The sequence below is a fragment of the Setaria viridis genome, chromosome 1 (genome assembly GCF_005286985.2).
Source record: "Setaria viridis chromosome 1, Setaria_viridis_v4.0, whole genome shotgun sequence".
Lineage (NCBI taxonomy): Eukaryota > Viridiplantae > Streptophyta > Magnoliopsida > Poales > Poaceae > Setaria > Setaria viridis.
This window is the reverse complement of record NC_048263.2, coordinates 41,110,718-41,130,129: the sequence shown is the minus strand read 5'-3', so window position 1 is coordinate 41,130,129 and position 19,412 is coordinate 41,110,718. Positions and strand designations below refer to the sequence as shown.

At 45.0% G+C, this 19,412-nt stretch overlaps 5 protein-coding genes and 1 non-coding gene across 6 annotated transcripts; 4 read left to right on the top strand and 2 right to left on the bottom strand.

The window, feature by feature from the left end:
• The first annotated feature begins 59 nt into the window (after positions 1-59).
• On the top strand, positions 60-5,462 carry LOC117841640 (DEAD-box ATP-dependent RNA helicase 48). The gene is made up of 10 exons (XM_034722091.2): positions 60-1,223; positions 1,634-1,740; positions 2,978-3,033; positions 3,128-3,352; positions 3,443-3,649; positions 3,780-3,866; positions 4,147-4,242; positions 4,323-4,538; positions 4,699-4,881; positions 5,042-5,462. Exons 1-10 carry the CDS (start codon positions 166-168, stop codon positions 5,270-5,272), a joined length of 2,466 nt encoding a protein of 821 aa, XP_034577982.1. The 5' UTR covers positions 60-165; the 3' UTR covers positions 5,273-5,462.
• Positions 5,463-5,679: 217 nt separating this feature from the next.
• Positions 5,680-7,246, top strand: LOC117841647 (uncharacterized). Its single transcript, XR_011896976.1, has 2 exons — positions 5,680-6,515; positions 6,625-7,246. It is a non-coding gene; the product is annotated as an uncharacterized protein (transcript).
• An 845-nt stretch (positions 7,247-8,091) lies between these two features.
• LOC117841648 (V-type proton ATPase subunit F) lies at positions 8,092-10,764 on the bottom strand. The gene is made up of 5 exons (XM_034722099.2): positions 10,614-10,764; positions 10,428-10,510; positions 9,830-9,911; positions 9,003-9,085; positions 8,092-8,458 (listed from the first exon to the last, which is right to left on the bottom strand). Exons 2-5 carry the CDS (start codon positions 10,488-10,490, stop codon positions 8,294-8,296), a joined length of 393 nt encoding a protein of 130 aa, XP_034577990.1. The 5' UTR covers positions 10,491-10,510; positions 10,614-10,764; the 3' UTR covers positions 8,092-8,293.
• A 74-nt stretch (positions 10,765-10,838) lies between these two features.
• Positions 10,839-13,615, top strand: LOC117841645 (uncharacterized). The gene is made up of 3 exons (XM_034722096.2): positions 10,839-11,855; positions 11,965-12,183; positions 13,022-13,615. Exons 1-3 carry the CDS (start codon positions 11,679-11,681, stop codon positions 13,346-13,348), a joined length of 723 nt encoding a protein of 240 aa, XP_034577987.1. The 5' UTR covers positions 10,839-11,678; the 3' UTR covers positions 13,349-13,615.
• Positions 13,616-13,727: 112 nt separating this feature from the next.
• On the bottom strand, positions 13,728-15,737 carry LOC117841646 (remorin). The gene is made up of 5 exons (XM_034722097.2): positions 15,500-15,737; positions 14,909-14,959; positions 14,751-14,838; positions 14,562-14,643; positions 13,728-14,290 (listed from the first exon to the last, which is right to left on the bottom strand). The coding sequence occupies exons 1-5, from the start codon at positions 15,555-15,557 to the stop codon at positions 14,093-14,095; spliced, it is 477 nt and encodes a 158-aa protein (XP_034577988.1). The 5' UTR covers positions 15,558-15,737; the 3' UTR covers positions 13,728-14,092.
• Positions 15,738-16,192: 455 nt separating this feature from the next.
• LOC117841639 (uncharacterized) lies at positions 16,193-18,308 on the top strand. The gene is made up of 3 exons (XM_034722090.2): positions 16,193-16,350; positions 16,447-16,508; positions 17,880-18,308. The coding sequence occupies exons 1-3, from the start codon at positions 16,293-16,295 to the stop codon at positions 18,000-18,002; spliced, it is 243 nt and encodes an 80-aa protein (XP_034577981.1). The 5' UTR covers positions 16,193-16,292; the 3' UTR covers positions 18,003-18,308.
• Positions 18,309-19,412: the final 1,104 nt, after the last annotated feature.

Here is a 19,412-nt window from a genome sequence, read left to right as displayed (position 1 = left end):
CGGAGGCGGAAAGCTCTACCCGGGAAAGCGGAAACCAAACTGCTCGCCTCTTCAGTTCAACAGTCTGTTGCTTTTTCGCCGTCAAAACCCACAGGGAGAGAGGAAGCAGTGAGCGATAAACCCTACGCGCCGCCGCCGCCGCCGCCGTCGCTTCTCCCGCCGGCGATGGGGGGCGGACCGCGCACGTTCCCGGGCGGGCTGTCCAAGTGGCAGTACAAGCGGATGCACGAGAAGCTGGCGCGGCAGAAGCAGCACGGCCTCCTCCGCCACGAGAAGCAGCTCTACCTCGCCCGCCTCCGTTCCGAGATCCGCGCCTCCCACCTCCCAGGCGCCGCCGACCCAGCCGCGCCACCGGGAGAGGGGCCCACTTCGTCGCGCTCCCACATCCGCGCCCTCGCCGATCGATTCCGCAAGCCCGGCGCCGAGGACCTCTGGAACGAGGACGACGGGCCGCTCCGCCGCGCCAAGGGGCCGTCCACTGGGATCCCACCTGGTGGCCAGCAGCAGCAGCAATTGGACTCTGGGAAACCCCGCGGAGGAGCGAATTGGAAGGATTGGGATGATATGGCTCCGGAGCAACCCAAGCCTCGGATGGAGGCTGGAGCCAGGGGAAAGGGCCCGAGCTTGGCCGCGTTCAATTCCAAGAGGGAGTACCGAACAGTTGCCCCCTTTTGGTCGCATTGGAGTTCGCCTTCTCTCGGTTTCTTTGGTCCCAAGAGGTGTTATTCGGTGACGTCTCCATGCACGATGAGTTGGCACTTGGGTGTTGAGCTAAGGCCATTGGGTGTTGCCGGCCTTGCTAAGGCCGGGAATGGAAGAGAAGAGGCGGCATTGGCACTGTTTAATCAGGAGAGATTGTACTCGGTGGCTGCGAGGCGCTTTGGCAGGAAATGGAGACCGGATTCATCAGATGAGGATGAGAAGGGTACATCTAAACCCAAGAGGAATCTGAGGTTTGGAAAGTTTGGAGCGTCCAGCGAAGAGGATTCAGAAATTGATGAATCTGGGGACACAAGTACCATCAGGAGGAGATGGAGCAGTGCTGCTCTCAGGAACTGCGATATGAAGAAGGAAAGGCGGGTGCTCAAGTCTTATGAGGAGGAAAACAATGATCTCGCAGGTAGAATCCGAGAGCTGCGGGAGGAGATCAAAAATAGGGAGGTTCTGGGTACTGAGAGGAGGCGTTACGAGTCCAAGGGCGAATCTCTGCTTACCAGTAAAAGGTTACACTCTCAGATTCATCTCTGTTTGTTACTTATCATAACAGATATTGTTTAATTTTTTGTGGACCTTATGAACTCTATAGAAAAACTCCTATCTGTATGGTTGTTCATGAAATTTAGGTAAAAATGTATTCATGAAATGCAAGGATCACATTATATGAAATATTCTAGTTTGGCTTTCTGGAGTTCCGTTTTATCTTCACGCTGACCTGTAACAGTAAAATTTAACAATAATACAAAGAGTGGAGGCAAATTCAATTACTCATCACCGCACATCCGATCCTTGCCCTTTTGATTCGAGGTTAATGAATTATTGGTGAATAATTAATTTGCTTTTTGCATGTCCTGTTCTACTTTGAAATGTATATACCATCCATACAACTAACAAGCTATGCTGTATCTGTCTTCAGATTTGATGAATGTGGTATCTCTCCTATGACGGTCCAAGCGCTTACTGATGCTGGGTATGTACAGACAACTGTGGTGCAAGAAGCAGCTCTTCCTATATGTCTTGACGGTACCATATTCATTTTACTTTCTTTACGCATGTTTTCTAACAAAAAAAAAGAAAATGAATGAACTTTGGGTTCAAAAAAAGTTGATAACATATGTGCAAGACATATAGTAGCTGTTGGACTTTCCCCACCCTCCAGTTATGAGTGAAGTTTAGGTTGCTCTCCTCATCTTATGCGTGTACATCTCACAAAAAGTAGGGTTGTTTAATCTTTGCTTGTACACTGTGATATCTTCTATGGTGGCGTTTGGATACGCGTTGGGAAAGGGATAGGGAAATAGATGGGTTACTAGTAGCTGGTTAGGACGTGGGTTATGAGATCCCTATCCCATTCCTTTGATTGGAACCTAGCAGATTGGTTTGGGAAATAATCGATGGAAAGTCAAGAAAAAGAAAAAAAACAAGAAATCCAGGGGCAAGCCGCAGCAGAAAAGCAGTGCTGCTTCACCCTTGGGCTGCCGCCGCCACCTGCCCACCTTGTTGTGCCTCTCCAACTCCAACTACACAACACCCCGGCCTTTTTCTCGAGTCCCCACGACCCATGCCCACAAGGTGAGCGGCGGCGGCATGCGAGGAAAGTGGAGGTTCTGACCCTCCATGCAGCGACGTCAAGCGGCGGTTGCGCCTCACGCGACGGGCGAGTGCGGCCAACATGGCGGGACGAGCTGCGGTCAGCGCGACCCCAACGGCCAACGCAGTGGGGTGAGCTGTTGCCAGGCGGCCAGCGCGGCGGGGCGAGCTTCGAGGCTCGAGGTGCCCGCACGGCCAGGCAAGCTGCGGGCCGACGGCCCGCGCAGTGAGCTGAGCGCCGGCGGCTCCAGGTGCCCGCACGGCCAAGCGAGCGGCAGCTTTGTCAGCTCCGACCGGCAGATCGACGGCGGAGAGCATCAGAGCAAGCAGGCAAGCCTGTATTTCCCACCCAAACCCATCCCCCTCATCAGGATAAGATGACTGGGATATGAGAATCTCATTTCCCATTCCTGATTCTACAGTATATCCCTTTCCCACTGTCCGAACATGGGTTTGGGTATAAATCTCTCCTCATATCCCATTCCCATCCCTCATTTCCCACTTACCAAACGCCACCTATAAGCATATGGTCTATGTTGCTTGACTTCAGTTCTGCTTTTAAATAATTTCCACCTTATGATACCATTCCGTTATATCTCTGCTTGAACTATCAGAACATGTTATCACAGAAGTCATCAAATTCCTCACTTGTACTACTATATGCAAGCAGGTAAAGATGTTCTTGTCAAGGCCAAAACTGGAACAGGCAAAAGTGCAGCTTTTCTGGTAATGTTCACTCGTGATATGTTACTTTCAGATATTCTGTTTGTTTCGATGTTTTCCTGTTCAACCAATTTATTCAAAATGGATTGATAAACAGCTTCCTGCAATTGAATCAGTCTTGAATGCTATGAAGAACAATACAAATCATCGAGTATCTCCAATATTAGTTCTTGTCCTCTGCCCTACAAGAGAGCTTGCTATCCAGCTTACAGCCGAAGCAAATGTCTTGTTGAAGTACCATAAAGGAATTGGTGTTCAATCTCTTATTGGCGGCACTAGATTTAAGCTTGATCAGAAACGTTTAGAATCTGATCCATGCCAGGTTCGTCACATTTAATGACCTACTGAACATCAAGATAGAAGTACTTAACTGTTAGCCTGACCATTTTCTGTTTTCTTTTTTCCTTTCTAGATTTTAGTTGCAACACCTGGTAGACTGCTGGATCACATTGAAAACAAATCATCATTCTCTGTCCGCTTGATGGGATTGAAATTGCTTGTGTTGGATGAAGCTGATCATTTGCTAGATTTGGGTTTCCGTAAAGATATAGAAAAGATTGCTGATAGCTTGCCACGTCAAAGGCAAACATTGCTCTTTTCAGCTACTATTCCAAAAGAGGTAGTATAACCAGCATAGCTCATGTCACGAATATATAATTTTTTGTATAGCTTTGTCTGTGTAATACTATAGTTCTGGATAGGCACAATTCTAAGACCAGGAGCAATGGTTGCTATTTTGTGACTGACAGGTTCGAAGGGTTTCACAGCTAGTATTAAAGAGGGACCACGTTTTTGTGGATACAGTGGGCCTGGGAGCTGTTGAAACCCCAACTAAGGTTTCCTACTTTCTCTTCAATATACGCCTCTCTTTACCATCCTGATAAAATATTTAATATTTAATATACGCCTCTCTTTACCAATATACACTATTGGTCTAACCATTTGAATATTATACACATTTTCTTACCTTTTAGGGAAACATGAGCTGTTTTTGTAAATCATATCTTGCTTAAAATAGAAGTTTTTGATCCTCTGTTAGCCTTCATTTGTATTTTCTGTTATGAGAATAATTTTGTTTGCTCTTGATCCATTTCTACCTCCTGTTGTTAAGCTTAGGTTCAGCAGTCGTGTCTTGTGGTACCACATGAGCTGCATTTTCATATGGTTCATCACCTACTTCGAGAGCATATTGATCGTGAAGTTGATTACAAGGTTCCTCATCTCCTTTTATTCAACCAACCAGCTGTAAGAGCTTCAATGTGTTGTTTTACTAATAAATCCTCAAATCACAGGTTATTGTTTTCTGCACAACAGCCATGGTGACTGAATTTATGTATATCATGCTTCGTGATTTGAAGTTAAATGTCAGGGAAATTCACTCAAGAAAACCTCAGCTTTATAGAACTCGCATATCTGAAGAGTTCCGGGACTCTAATCGCTTAATTCTTGTAACATCAGATGTTTCTACTCGTGGGGTGAATTATCCAGATGTCACCCTTGTGATTCAGGTGGGATTCTGTTCATCATTTATGTAGTTGAACAAAGTCTAGAGAATACCATTTATTTCCCTAAGCAACTGCAGAATTGGTGTCTAACTCTTGAATACAGTTTCTTGGCTTGGCTATTCCTTGACTGTTGCAGCACTGACATACGTAGTTCTCGGATCAGGTTGGTGCTCCTCCTGATAGAGAGCATTATATCCATCGACTTGGAAGGACTGGAAGGGAAGGTAAATCTGGTGAAGGAATTATTTTGCTTGCGCCATGGGAAGAGTATTTCATGAATGAGATAGGTGATCTTCCAATTGAGAAGTATCCAGCACCAGACATTGATCAGGAGATGAAACAGAAGGTCCGAAATACTCACTTTGCTTGTTGCCTTCTTGTTATCTTGTACTTATCATGTCATGCGGTCATCTCATCATGCAATTCATTGCTAATGCTCCGTGTTGTCAGGAAAATTCATTTAGAATAGTGCTTGCATATTTACAGCTTTTTGTTTTGCATTGCAGGTTGATGATTCGATAAAAATCGTTGACATGAGCATCAAAGAAGCAGCGTACCATGCGTGGCTTGGGTACTACAACTCAATCGCTGACATCGGTAGAGACAAAACCATGCTTGCTGACCTAGCAAACCGGTTTGGTGCTTCGATCGGTTTGGAGAAACCACCAGCGCTATACCGGAAAACCGCCCTGAAAATGGGGCTGAAGGATGTCCCTGGGATTCGAATAAGGAAATAACCTGTTCCTCTGTTGAGCGCAGCACGTATTTCTTTCTGTATTCCCGTAGCTTTTATCCTAGTCTACAAATTTGACTCTCATGGATGTGTAGTATATGCTGTTTTTTTTTTCACCGAAGTGACATTTGTGCACTGAGCTTCCTGTTGGGCGCTATACCGTTTGAATAAAACGGGTCTAGTGGCATTATGTATATCAGTCGGCGTTCTAGTCTTGTGGCATTATGTATATAGTCCAGTGTGAATGTGAAAGCATGTAGACTATCAGAGAGGAGGATGTATCGTTTTCCATTTCTGTACATATCTTTAAAAATAATCTAATAAATTTTGCTATGCACATAAGTATAGAGAGTTATGTTGAGATACCACTTTAATTAACTTCCATAAATGTTTCGCCGTTAGCATGCTACCACTTTACATCTCGCTACAGATACATGCATGCAAATATTTGATTCGAAGTAGCACATCACTCTCTTTTTTTCAAAAAAAAAATGTAACACAGCACTCCAACTGTTTGTGCAGAAGCTGGCTTCACCATCTTCTGACATCCTGGGCTCCGGGAGATCGCTGCTGAGGGTTTGCCCGCACAAATGGAGTTCATACTGCAAAAAACATGAGGAAAAATCATTGAAGTGCACGAAGATACAGTTTAACAGCTAACACGTAATTTGAATTCATTCCGCAAAATAACAAAATCATCGACATGGATAAAGAAACAGTTTAAGTGCGAACAAACCATGATGTATCCTTCTCATAGTATGACCCATATGTCAGGTAGCCACAATTGCCAGCACAACCCACTCTGCCTTATCAGCTTGTGCTTCATCAAGTCCTTATGGGTGGACCCTCTCTTTGTCTTCAGGTATTCATAGGGAACTGGAAAACAAGCGTAAGTAGTATGTTACCAACGTACCAAATCACATTCACTTTCAAATATACTATGTAATCATATTTACCTTCTTTTGCGACTTGTGCCATATGCGTGAGATGTTCAAACATACCCTTCCCTAGAGATGGACGACTACCGTTTTGACAGGGTTCATCTCAAGTGGCTACCAAAGCTCATGATGCTCACCCTTGACATGTGGATCTCTCAACAAGATCCCTTGTCTTTCGGTTATGTTCCACTCCTCAGGAGTCTGAGCCTTATGAACACCGGTCTTTCCTGGCACAAGATGCTTAAGCTGAATGATTTCCTTGGCAATTTCACGATCAGTTCTCTACAATTGAAGTTCAAGAGCGAAAAGGTTAGTCAAGGTGACAGTTTCGTTGGCGGTTCCTTTGATCATGTTGTCTTCAGGTTCAATGTAACCTTTGTTGTGGTTAACATATTTTGCACGTGTTCATCTTTTGCAGATCTGGGTTCTACCAGAAGGTCCAAAAGAATTGTTACCCGTGTTCCGCAAACTAAGACTTGTGGATCTGGTCAATATCTCTGAAGAATGTGATCTGAATTGGACGATGTTCATTCTCCAAGGTGCACCCTTCCTTGAGGAGCTGCGCATCACTGTTCGGGATCATTTCTGTGAAATGTTGGTGGATGAGGAGCTTAGGGCACAATACGCATATAGTACAGAGAAGAAGGTGTAGATTGGGAAGGAGCCACATCTGATTTCAAGCACCACAAGCTAGCTGTGCTCAAAGTCTTCGGGTTTCGACCAGAAGACAAGTTCGTGATGTATGCCAGAAGTGTCATCAAAGCAGCAGTGAATCTAGAGGATATATTTCTGTTGGTGTGCGAGATGTGCAAGCATGATTTTCCAAGGGCATCCAGATCTCCATGGCCAAAGAAGCAGAGGTTTTCACCAGTGGGACCAACTCGTTTGCTGTGATTCACTTCCCGAGTTTAAGCAGCAATTAGTGCGGTAGCAAGTCTTATTTTGGTTTGTGGATCAAGTTTTAGAGCAGCCATCAGTAACTCTCTTTTAGGTAATGCATTTTGCCATCTGAAAAAAAAAATAATTGCAATGTGTCTTGACCCTTGGCTGCCAAGCTTGGTTGTTTGAGATGGGGTGTAATTTGTACAATTCATCAGATTTATTTAATTGGTACTGTTTGGATTCAAGAATTCAGTGGTGTTGATGCGCCTTCTAATTGTTTAATTTGTACTTTTCAGAGATCCAGTGGCCTGGCAATATGATCCTAAACGATAGCAAAAGTTGAACAAATTGCTCTCTCTGTTAACTACTCCACAGTCCACTTGCTGTCGCTCTTTGAAGAGCCTTTGACCTTTATTGGTGATTTCCTCAAAAGAAATTTTTAGCTGTGGGAACAAAACTTGATATCCATCTTAGTGTCTTACAGCTCCGCGTCGTGTATGCATCCACCACCATATTGTTATTCACTTCCCCAGTTCGAGCAGTGATTAGTGCGCTAGGTCTTGTTTGGTGTTTCTAGATTAAGTTTGATAGCAGCTGTCAGTTGTTCAGCTGCAGATCTTTACCTTTGGGCTTTGGCTGGGCTTAAATTCTATCTATATTGTGTAGTTCTAAAAATGTTTTTACAGGTCTGTCTTATACATAATTTTATCCACTGCTCAACCTATATTATGTAGTCGTAAAAATGCTTTACAAATCTGTGTCTTATACATAATTCTTTTATATCTCTTCTACAAATGTAACACGCGAATAGGCTAATGATTAACCTTCTTTCTGAAGCAATGCATCCTTTTATTATTTCGAGTCGTGCAAATAACCGGGGGGCCTTGTATTGTATCCCTAATCTGCAAGCAACTAGAAGGAACCCGAAGTTACAGGTCAAAGGAGCATCAGGTTGGTCAGATCAGATCATCCGTGAAGGCCAGGCCAGACAGGGAGCGGTCACTGAATCAACGTGGGATTTGCATGTTATTCAACAGTCAAGATTACAATATGAATATGCAGCGAAGTGAAGTTACTCAAAAAAAATTACCAGTGACCGAATCTCATTCAAATACAAAAAAAGGTTATGCTATTTTCATAATGGTGGTAGGTTCTATTAAATGGCCCAACATAATATGAACAAGATACATGAAGGCATCTGACTTTTATCGCCGATCGGACGCCACTGATTCAGCAGAAAATAGATACTTCACGCGAGAAAGAACTGAGTCGTGCGCTGGATCATATGGATGATCCTTCGATGGGATCTCCAGTATAGCAGGAACAGGTTTGTTGTAGCCATCTACCAAGAACCTTATCATGTTTGCAACCTGACAAACACAAATTAAACAATTCAGAAAATGACCAACGCATTTCAATTGTTGCAGAAATATGCACAATGCAAAAGCTTAAAATGTTTTCGATGCATTTATAGTTCCTATGTATCTTACTAAAAATAGGAGCCACAGTTCTGCAAACTGAGCAAGCACTTCAATAAAACTAGGCCCAATGAAAGGTTTAAGCAGATTGACTAATTGCACCTGCAGGGACATAAAGTTCAGATGCAGGTGGAAGTTCTAGAAGGCCTTGTAAACGCATGTTGACACATCTATTCATGTTGACAAAAATCACATAATCAACTAACCCTAAGGGAATTAGGTTTTCTTTAAATAATGGTTGTTGTGCTCTGTGCTGCATTATGTCACAGAAATTTACCCTAAGAAGGCCGCATTTTAATGTGTTTAGAATTTGAGAACAAATTCCCGGAACAAACTCATTTGCCAGCATTTTAAGGCCACAATTTAGCTCCGATGATCCCTTCATGATACAAAAGAATAAACAGCTCGACAAAAAAATATTAAACCAACTACTTACATATTGGCTGATGAGCACAATTGCAATGTCCTCTCTTGCGGTGAACTCCTTAAATGCATCTTCAATTTGTTTAACTGTTGTTTCTGTAGCATATAATGGCATAAACTCCAAAGGTTACTCAAATACTAATTAGTAAGCGCACAGGTTGTTATCATCGAACAAAATAAGAGTATAAATAAAGCAAAAGTTATTGCTATGAAATCAGCATTTCAAATAAATTCATGAAACAATCACAAAATGGTGAGCTGACGAATAAAAATCAGTTGTCCCAAAGGTAAAACTTTCATCATTCAAAAAGGTATACTAGATGCCAAAGAAAAACAGAGGTGTCCATTGGTCTATTGTCCAAGCAATGTTAAAAATCAAAGCTCAAAAATATTAATAAGCCAGTTTGCAAGTTTGGATATCTTCCAGAACATAATTTTCAGCTCGTTGACATAATTTAGGTCTGAAAGGTTAGATAAACGGGCATTGGAATTCACAAACGATAATGCAATGTTTCAGCCTAATTTATTGGCACAAATCCACCACATAAAACCTTACTAAGCAGGAATGTGGATTCCTAAAGCACATCTGCCAGCAAACTGATACTATGATAAATTGAGTGACACGCCATTTTCCTGTGAGCTCACTATATCAAAGAGCTTTCAAGATTCATCAGGTTGAACATTTACCTCTATATCAGTAATATGGAACAGTGGACATGATATGTATGATATTGTGTCACAGTTAACAGCATTATCATGTAAAAGTTAGGCAAGTTCAAACTACCATATATCAATGGACAACTTAAAAGACTTCACATATTAACAAGTTCGAGGAATTACTGTTATCGACAATAAGATAATTTGTTTTCTTCCTGAGATCTACATTGCCAACTCCAGCCAACAAAAAGCCAGTCACCGTGTCCTGCAAATGACGTGGGCATAATAAATCACTCCCATCATATAACTCTGATAATGTACTGAGATCAAATAAAAAGAATCCTGGCTTTACAGAATAAAAATAAAATGTGGATTTTCTTAAGGTGACATCTGACAGGTCTTAAGATCAAATAAGAAATTTATCCTCATATAATGATGCTGATTGGAGAGCTACTGGCTACTATGAGGAGTTATCTCAGTGCCAGTAAAGTTTTGGAGCATATGTGAAGCAAGAATTGGAACCATTATGGATCTCAGTAACCATTTGATTTGAACATCAGCTGTGTTTGTGCGGTAACCTGACAATTACTTGTGCTTCAGCCGGGAAGCAATAATGCATGGACAATGAGTTCCGTAATACAAGAATCGATCGACAGATCCGGTGCCGAACAGCTAAGCAGCAGTATGTTGCTATTTGACAGCATAGCATCGCCGGGTCAAATAAGCAAACATCCCGACCAATCCGACGGAAGGGGACGAAAGTTGGGGGGCAGTGAGCTACCTCATCGGCGATAATGGCGATTAGCGCAGAGCTGTTGGTCGGGATGTTGGCCCTCCCCGCCATTGCCGCCGCCTCCCTCCTTCCTGCGCAATAGGAATCGCAAACGAGACACTTGGATCAGAGAAGAAATCGCGGGAGGAGAAGGTCAGCGGTTGGTAGGCGGAATCCGCCAATTCAAGATTGGACCTCACGAATCAGGAATCCACGAGCGGGCGTGGAGACGGGAAATCCGGCGCGAGATCGATCGATCAAACGACTTGTCCCGCGGCGTGGATGGATCAACAAGTCTGATCCAGTATTATTTTGCTTATTATTATTTTATTTTGGCTGCCTGATGATGACGGTGCTGCAGGTGGTGGGCCCCGTATGGAAGAGGGGAATCACATCCACAAGCTTGTCTGCATTGGAGTAGGTACTCGTGGATTGCTCCGTGCCGCTCAGTACGCTCCGATCCGTGCAGGTGTTGTTTTAATTCTTTTATTCATATGTGCATAATAATATCTATTTATTAATAAAAATTTAAAACGATCTGCAATTTAGAACGGAGGGAATAGTTATTAAGCGTGTCCAGCTACAACTCAAATTCTTCTCCTTTTTTCAGGACGAAGAGCAAGACTAACATCCCTTCTCTTGTTCGTTTATTAGTTTTCTTTAGATGAATTTTTTGCCCAAACATGCTAAAATTTATCTAGTCTGTCTAACCATCTGTTTTGGAGTAAGTATTCCTACATATTTCTAATTAATAATACACTTCGATCCATGCACATCTGTATGCAAGCGTTTTATGCAGGTGGCAATGTGGCATCCGTATCTAACTGTCTGCACATATTGTTCAGGCAATTTGTTTGGTAATTCCTCTTCATTTACAACGAGGGGCAAGACTGCATCTTCTTTTTTTAATGTTACTTTAATTTTTCAGAGAAAGAGTGCAAGACTAAATAATCAGTTTGCTAAAAAAATAATAAATAAAAAGTTCGCTCTTTTGAGGATCGCTTTTCATTGAGAAAGAGTGTTTTTCTTTTCATTGAGAAAAAAAAACAATCTACTTCTTCAGCTAAGGCCCAGAAAGAAGATAATAGGGCACTGAACTGAAGCCACTGGCCCAGAAGGGCCCATCCTGGCCCAAGGCCGCCGCCTCCACCATTCCCCACTCCTCCTCTCTCTCATCTCTGCCCCTGACCCAGTGATCCCTCTCCATAAAAATTTCCCCAGCCCCGCCCTTCCCTCGCGCCCAATTCGCACCGCACCGCCATGGCGAAACCCTCCGCCGGCTTGCACACCCCGCGCCCCTCCGCGCTCCGCTCCTCCTCCTCCTTCCCCTCCACCCGCAGCTCCGTGGGGTCCACCTCCTCGTCGTCGGCGGCCGCCGCATCGAAGCTCCCCGTCGCCGCCGCCGCCGCCCCCCGTGACTTCGCCTCCAACGCCAAGGTAACCTCCCACCCAACCAGCAAGCTCCGCGCGCACCTCCTTCTCTCAACTTGGCGTTCGCTTTTCACCGCCTAACAACTATCCTTCGCCTCTACCCCGTGATGATCAGGTGGTGGCCAAGTGCCTGGCCTACGACGACGACGACATCGCCCTCGCCGCCGCCACGCTGTCTCCGGATGCCGTGCCAGAGGGGAGGCTCGTCGCTCAGGAGGAGGACCTGGCGTCGCTCCTCGAGCTGCCGGATCCCGACGTCTCCGGCGACACCTCCGTCATCTCTGCTGCTCCTGATGACGCGCTGATAGCTTCCGCCGACTCCTGTGTCACCGAGGTGGGTGGGGATCGATCGCGACCTGTTGAATTCGAACTGCTTCTGAGATTGGTTAGCGCCGCAAATTTTGGGTGCGTGTTTGGTGTTTTCGGTTTGAGTTCCGGTGCTACTGCGGTGTTGATCGCCACCAACGATTTGCATCTGAGTTCGTTCTCGAGTTTTGACATTTGAAATTTGAAACCCGTTCTGGTAATTTGGTACGCGGCTCCTAATTGGGAATTTGGGAACGGAGTTTTGGCGTTTCAAATTTGGGTTCGTGTTGGGCTTTTTTAGAGAGGAATTGGGCTTTTGAACGGGAGGGGTTCCGTCTGAATTCGAGCGTCCGGGCCAATTCGAATTTCCGCTGCTTCTCCAGTTATGCCTTGGAAATTTGGGATGTCGAGCTCTAATTCGGGTTTCCATTTTAATTTGAATGCATTCGCTTGAATTTCTCAGTTCGCGGCCCGCGCCCGAATTTTTGCTAATCGATTCTCTTGGGACTCTTATCAATAATTAATCCTCTCCTCGATTTGAGTTCATTCTCAGGTTTTGGCGCATGCTGCTTCTATTTGGTTGTCATTTCAGTCGTTCGCGCTGGGTTTCGAATTCGGAAGGTTTCCGGGGTGTCCGACCCATTTCAATTCCTGTCGCATCTCAGTTTCGCTTTCGAAATTGAAGTCGCTGAAATTTTGTACGCGATGTGAAATCGGGTTTTCATTTTGGATTTTAATGCGCTCGTGTTTCGAATTTCAGAACTCGCGCTCGAATGTTAGGCTAATTGGTTCAGTTTGTGCTTTTGTCCGTTTTTGGTCGTTCGAAATTCAAAACTCCTGACGCCTGCGATTTCGCTGATCCACAGGTGCCAGCTCGCGCGGACTCCACCCACGACAGCGAGGCGCCTCTCCCGGAGGAGATCAACGTCGTCCTGGCCGAGCTGCACGGCGCCAGCGGCCTCAGCCCGCGCTCCAAGCGCCTCCTGGTCGCGCTCGCCGAGGCCGCCGCTTTCGAGCTCGCCCCCTCAGCCACCGCCCGCCGCCTTCGCTGCGCCGCCTTCTGGGGCAAGGTGCGCGTGGCGGTCCTCGCCGGGACGCTCGCCGCCGTGGTCGTCGTCGACGTGGCTCTCGGTGCCTACCTCTACGCGCGCCGCGTGAACGACCGGTACTACCACGTCCTGCCCCCCACCTGATCCGACCGCCGCCGCGCTCTCTCCCGGCACGCTGCTGCTTCGTCACGTTTAGGTGCAGTATAGACATAGTAGCTGATGTTCCAATTTAATTGTTAATTTCTGTGGTTATTAATTCTGGTTACATTGGTACAAGTTTCCCGTCACCGTCACATTGCTGGTATAGCTCAGATAAGCAGATCTGGAAACGAGTAGGTGGGTGAATCCCGTGGTTCGTCAGTTTACTGTATGGAACTGATCACTTGCGTTGCATTGATCTGTATACAGTAGCATGCATCCTGTGCTGTTCTGATCCCCGCTCTGCACCAGCACCAAATCAGTTTTCTTCATTGCCATGCAAACCGAAGCAACGTTCAGAGGACTACAGGATGCACACATGCAGTTATGCTACAGGCTTTTCACATTTGAATTTTTTTTTCGGTAGTTACAATACATACAATTACACCTCACTGCGCAGGCAAAGCCACAAGCACGCACATCTTCAGCAAACAATACACACAGCAGAACAATAGCCAAGATGCCGAAAAGATACACACACGAAAACAAGCCAAAACTGCAAGTGATGAACTACTTCCCACCATAAAGCGTTCTGTTCTGCTCATGCCATTCCAGGCAGAACCGAAGAGTTGAACCTCAGATGCTGTGAAGATCAAATTGCTTCTTCAGGCTCTCGCACCTGGTCGCTTTCAGGGCGTGCAAGAGCATGACTGAACTGAATGATACACTGCGTTCCTCACCAGTCACCAGCTAGAAACAGCCCAGGAATTTCTTTGCTGGGGTGGTCCCTTTGGATCGGTGCTTGGCCGCCATGTCCTCATACTTGAGAATTGCCTCGTGTCGCATGGCCTCGACCGCCGCGCGCTTCTCTTCAGCCTCCTTGTGGATGGCCGCAATCTGGTTCCTCATCTTCTCTGCGTACTCCGCCTTCTTCTTCTCCAGCTTCTCCTGAAATCGGCACACATATGGATCCATTCAGACACAATTAGACAATTCTCTGTATCTTGGTTTTCTGCATGCTTCTGTATCTTTTGACTAGAGTTTTGGTCAGAATTTCAGAACTAGTTTAAAATGCATGTCCGGTGATTAACTTCAGTGTCACCAAGCTGAGTAGCGCTGGTGCCACAATCATCTATGACTCTTGTTATGGGCGTTGGACAGAGTGACATAAGCATAACTCCAGTTAAGTGCCTTATGATTTTGCGGAAAATATTCAGACCTCTCGTGTTCGAAGCTTTGCTTCCACAGCCGCCTTCTTTGTGTTCTCCCACGACATGATGGATGACATCTTCTTCTGAGCCCTGCGATGGAAATTGCGAGCAAAAACACAGTTACGCACAGTTTGGCTAAACATTCTGACGGTTCTTCCAGGCACAGTAGCATAGTTCGGGCGGGCATGGCCACTCACTTGTTCTCGGCTTTGCTCTTCTCGCTCTCCTCCCAAGCCTTGATCATCGACAGCTTCCTGTCCATCTCCACCTTTGCAAGAACGGCATCTGCATATTTCTCCGTGTTATCCACAATGTATCATCGTAGCGAAAGATGATTCGTGCAAGCATTATATACCTCTGTCAGCCGGAGCTGCTGCTGCATTGTCAACTGGAACTGGAGGTCCACCTGCACATTGAGAGACATGGGTTAGCACAATCCAGCCCAGTTGTAGTGCTGAAGCAACTGATGTATAGTATAGCTCTTGGAACGTTGACAAATTAATCCTGATGCATTTTTTTTCTTTCAGAAACAAATCCTGATGGTTATTTTTAGCAAAGCTACTTGTGTTCGAATTTTTCTTTTAGCAAAGCTACTTGTGTTCTATCAGACTGGCCGAACGCCTGAATGAATTCATGTACAGCAAATTGCAGAGCTAGAACAAATATAAACATCATATTGACAGGCTCGAAGCTGGAGCAGATGTCTTGTTCCGTTTTCTAATCACGTCTTACGAGAGTCATTTTCGAATCTAAATGATATAAATGCTGGTCTGATGAACAAGGGTGCCTGCAGGGGCATTTCGACCTCAGGTTAGTCACTTGTCTGAATCGAAAAGGAGCTAGCATGAAAGATGCCTGAACATGACCAACAAAAATACCAAGAGAGAAAGAGAGATGCAAGGAAGTTTGCGCTAGCAGAGAGCAGAGGGGCAGTGAAGTGTCTTACTCTTGGCTCCGGCCGCCGGCGCCACCATATCCGCATTCGTCGCCTCCTTGGGCTCCATGGACCTCTCTCTCCCCTGGCACGAGCTAAGACTGACACGAAGAACTGCTAACCTCCCTCTGCCCCTTTTAGAAGCCTTAATGCTGAGTAGCAGTAGAGCTTACGCGTTACACTAATCAAAGACATCTTTTGGAAAGAGGAGAAAAGAAATGCTTTTGTCTCGGTGGTGGTGGTGGCGGCGGCAGGAAAGCGCGGGCAATCGCCATGACTAAAATAAAACCAGGCAGGCTTAATCCTTTGTGGAGGGAGGGAATGATGGCTGCCACGTTGTCACCGTCCCACCCGCCACGCGTCCGAATGATTCGCCGTGCGGGGCCTACATGGATGTCGGCCGGAGCTACGTGTCTCGAATCGGCGGCCACGTCGCCGTATCTCGAGCCCTTGATCTCGTCGTTTCTCGCAACCGGCCATCGTCCTCGTCACGTGACGTCGCTATCGACGAACCTCTCTGACGGTGACATCCGTGGACCTTCCAGTGTGGGCTCGGAAGTCTCCATACCGCCATACGGGCTGAGTAGTAGTTGGGCCTTAAGATGAGCAAGCCCAGATAGTATCAGGGCCCAGTAACTCGAGAAAAAAAGATAGTAGCAGGGCCCGTTGGATGACTTACCGACCCAAGCCCAGCAACGACGGTCCACGGGAACGAAAGGAAAAGGTGGCTAGGGTTTGGTCTCGCCTCCTCACTCTCCTTTGCTGTTGTCCTCCCGGCGGTGCGGTTGGCGGCGACGGAAGGAAGATGTCGAAGAAGAACAGTCTCGCCAAGAGGAAGAAGCAGTACGAATTCGACCTCAAGAGTACGATCTCTCCACTCTCTCTCGTTTCCTCTCTTCTGTTCGAGTAGTGGTTCTGATTTGGTGCTTCGGTGCCTCGGCTGTGGTGGGGATGTGCAGGGGAGAAGGAGGCCAAGGAGCAGCAGGCCAAGAAGCTGCAAGCCAAGAAATCCAAGATGAAGGTACCAATCCCACTGCTGTGCGGCCTTCCAGTTTCGCTATTTCAACTAGTTCTTCCTGCGGTGTGTTGGCCGACAAGCTCTAGGATTACTGATGTTGACTAGTAAATGTAGATTTCTGATTGTTGACACCACTGGATGCCTTTGTTCGTGAAATTAGCATCCGGCGTTTCACAATGCTATATTACTGATTGTTGACACCACTGGATGCCTTTGTGCGTGAAATTAGCATTTGGCGTTTCACAATGCTGTAGAGCAGTTGAGGAGTTTGATTTTCCAGTTATTTACCTGAATAGAGATACAAAAGAATACTCCAACTAGGAGGCTAGTTAATTGTCTGATTTTCCTTGAAACTGGCCATGATCATGATCATTTGGGTCTCAATGCTCCAGCGACAGGTACACCTGTGACAAACTAAACACTCCACAGGTGTGTAAAATAGTAAGTGTGGTTATCCCTTTCTTATGAGTTTCCAGGAAAGATTTTATACAATAAAACATTTCTAGTCTTTCCCAAACCGTTCAGTCTTTTCCAAACCCTTATTCTCAAATCTTAAGGCATCATGTTTATACTCTGAGCACATTTTTCCTTCCTGGATCCATCAATAAGGAACAGTGATTCTGTCCCTCAACTTGACCAAAGGAATAGGCATCCTGGCATTTTCTTAAAATACATAACTAAGAATTTTCTTTTGATGTTTTTTGAAAAGTTGTTCACTGGTCACTGGACATGCTTTGGAATTACAGTTAGATGCTCTGATCATTACCTAGGTTTCATTTATCTGTTATCTATTTTTCATAGGCCCTGTTTTACTGCCATGGACAGTTGAGTAGTACTAGGAACCAGTGGTGTGTTTTAGGTTGTTAATAACAACCTTTACTCCTATGTTCTTTCTAGGTGTTCTCTTGCTTGTGCTATTCAGCATTATTTCTAACTTTCTACTGATCTGAAGTTTGCCTGTTTACAATTTGAAATACCTGGCGCCAAGTTATTTGTGCCAGCTATATGATCTGTGTTCGTTCTGGCCACTTTGTTATCTTTGATTATGCCGTCTGATATGCTGCAAACAGGTTGCTCGTGCTAGGTCCAGAGAAACATTGCTAATCTGCTGTATTCTAATACCATAGCTGTAATTCTTGGGTAGCACCCGGTGACAATCCATCATCGGAGTTGAAGATTTGTGTCTGGCCATCATGTAATTTAATTGTCTAGTCAATTTATGGAGTGGTACTTCTCTACTTCAGTTTTTCCCCTTCTAGCTCTTCAAATCTCACTGTGCTTGTTTGGAGTTGCACTGTTGCTTGTTTTAATACCTGGACTGCCTAAGTGTGCAACATATGTGTTAATGCTGTTCTCTACTCTCTGTTTGTTCAGATAGATGGTGGTGATAAAAAAAGAAAGGGTGGTCAATTTAAGGTTGGCAAGAAAAAGGTGAAGACAAAACTTTCAGCCTTAGCGAAAGCCAAAGCTGCCCAAGCCATGGAGGTCGACAAGTGAAGCGGCTCTGGAGCTTTTGCAGCATATAATATGCATTACACTAGCTAAAGTGCTGAGATGATGCTGAATTTCTGAGCGAAATGACAAAGTTTTGTGCTCAGATGGATAGCATTTGACTGGACCAGATTGGAACCATGTACCCCTTTGCCTTTCTGTTGCTGCTTCGTGTACTCCTGTAGTGGTAGACTAGTAGTAATAAAGTATAAATGAGTCTCTTTTTTTTTGTGTCTCAAAAGAGTATTAGCCTGGATCTCTGATCTATGCTCTTTTATTTGCTTGGAAGCAGCCAGCTTTTGCATGTGTCAATCCCTCAGTGTTGTGTTGTGTGGCCACAGTGAATCATCCCATGCTTTCCTTGCCTGTCCAGCAACTCAACGTTGGCAAATGATGCGTGCTCTTTTTCATCAGTTTTCTTTCCTTCCTGTTCTCCAACTATTTCAGATTGAAAAATTCCTCTGTAAATTGCTACTAGGAATGCCCCATTGTTTGTGGTATACTGCTAATCAATCTGGTATGCGTGTGGTATCACACGCCAGCATTTTGTCCTGTTGCTGGTTGCAAGCTGTTGTTTAATGTTACTCCTCGGAAGTAGCGACGAGGTGTCGAAAGCGGCCTGGCACATGGTCAGCTTCAAGCTGTACTCCATTGGAACTTACCGGACGCGAGTACGTGATGCTCATGTCATCACTTCGCTTCACTTCACTTGCTTGGGTCCATTTGCCTGCCGTGCCGTGCCGTGCCTTTGGACTTGTTCTTCTTCTTCTTGTCATTTCAGGGTAAACCGTTTGTGAGAAAGGAGTTGGGGTACCTTCGGCCGTCTTGAATTTCGGTGCTCCGTTCCATTCCATAGCAGCAACTCTCATCGATTGAAAAAAAATGCATGCTCATCCATGGATAAACATCTATTAATCTGCCTGAACTGAACAGGTGCTAGCAAATATCTCTTTTTGATGGTAATAGCCTGCTCATCTATATCTGGGTGTGGGTGGCTTCACAGCCCAATTATTACTGTCATCCTAGCTTACGCGTCAACAAACGATGTGTCTCTGTCTCCGTACCCGGTCAAGGCTAGGATCCTCTGTGACGGCAAGTTGATGGCGTCCCCTTCTCTTTGCACCGGCACAACCCCCGCAGCCAAAGGAAGTAAAATATCAAAAAAAATTATCTAAGAAATACAGACAATTAAGTAGATTATATTTCATTTGCCTTGAGCAACTGGTATTCTTACTTTTCTGCATTTAACATTTAAAAATAAAAAATAACTTTTACACGATCTTCTTATACATAGACAAATATAATGAATAGGCACAACACTGGCTTAATTTGCTAAAAATAATACATATACAAATAAAGTTTTTTGACGGAACATTAATTATCACTAAAGTCGTTTTTAGGATAACATTTGTCTTC

What these genes read in the sequence shown, in the direction of transcription:
- LOC117841640 (XM_034722091.2), top strand. Translation starts at nt 166, where the DNA reads ATGGGGGGCGGACCGCGCACGTTCCCGGGCGGGCTGTCCAAGTGGCAG. An exon ending in TCTCTGCTTACCAGTAAAAG is followed by an intron (nt 1,224 to 1,633) that starts GTTACACTCTCA and finishes ATCTGTCTTCAG; the next exon opens with ATTTGATGAATGTGGTATCT. An exon ending in ATCAGGAGATGAAACAGAAG is followed by an intron (nt 4,882 to 5,041) that starts GTCCGAAATACT and finishes TTTGCATTGCAG; the next exon opens with GTTGATGATTCGATAAAAAT.
- LOC117841648 (XM_034722099.2), bottom strand. Translation starts at nt 10,490, where the DNA reads ATGGCGGGGAGGGCCAACATCCCGACCAACAGCTCTGCGCTAATCGCC. An exon ending in TTATCTTATTGTCGATAACA is followed by an intron (nt 9,086 to 9,829) that starts GTAATTCCTCGA and finishes TATATGCTACAG; the next exon opens with AAACAACAGTTAAACAAATT. An exon ending in TTGTGCTCATCAGCCAATAT is followed by an intron (nt 8,459 to 9,002) that starts GTAAGTAGTTGG and finishes TGTGTTTGTCAG; the next exon opens with GTTGCAAACATGATAAGGTT.
- LOC117841645 (XM_034722096.2), top strand. Translation starts at nt 11,679, where the DNA reads ATGGCGAAACCCTCCGCCGGCTTGCACACCCCGCGCCCCTCCGCGCTC. An exon ending in ACTTCGCCTCCAACGCCAAG is followed by an intron (nt 11,856 to 11,964) that starts GTAACCTCCCAC and finishes CGTGATGATCAG; the next exon opens with GTGGTGGCCAAGTGCCTGGC. An exon ending in CCGACTCCTGTGTCACCGAG is followed by an intron (nt 12,184 to 13,021) that starts GTGGGTGGGGAT and finishes GCTGATCCACAG; the next exon opens with GTGCCAGCTCGCGCGGACTC.
- LOC117841646 (XM_034722097.2), bottom strand. Translation starts at nt 15,557, where the DNA reads ATGGAGCCCAAGGAGGCGACGAATGCGGATATGGTGGCGCCGGCGGCC. An exon ending in AGCAGCTCCGGCTGACAGAG is followed by an intron (nt 14,839 to 14,908) that starts GTATATAATGCT and finishes AGAAATATGCAG; the next exon opens with ATGCCGTTCTTGCAAAGGTG. An exon ending in CAAAGCTTCGAACACGAGAG is followed by an intron (nt 14,291 to 14,561) that starts GTCTGAATATTT and finishes TGCCGATTTCAG; the next exon opens with GAGAAGCTGGAGAAGAAGAA.
- LOC117841639 (XM_034722090.2), top strand. Translation starts at nt 16,293, where the DNA reads ATGTCGAAGAAGAACAGTCTCGCCAAGAGGAAGAAGCAGTACGAATTC. An exon ending in GTACGAATTCGACCTCAAGA is followed by an intron (nt 16,351 to 16,446) that starts GTACGATCTCTC and finishes GGGGATGTGCAG; the next exon opens with GGGAGAAGGAGGCCAAGGAG. An exon ending in CCAAGAAATCCAAGATGAAG is followed by an intron (nt 16,509 to 17,879) that starts GTACCAATCCCA and finishes CTGTTTGTTCAG; the next exon opens with ATAGATGGTGGTGATAAAAA.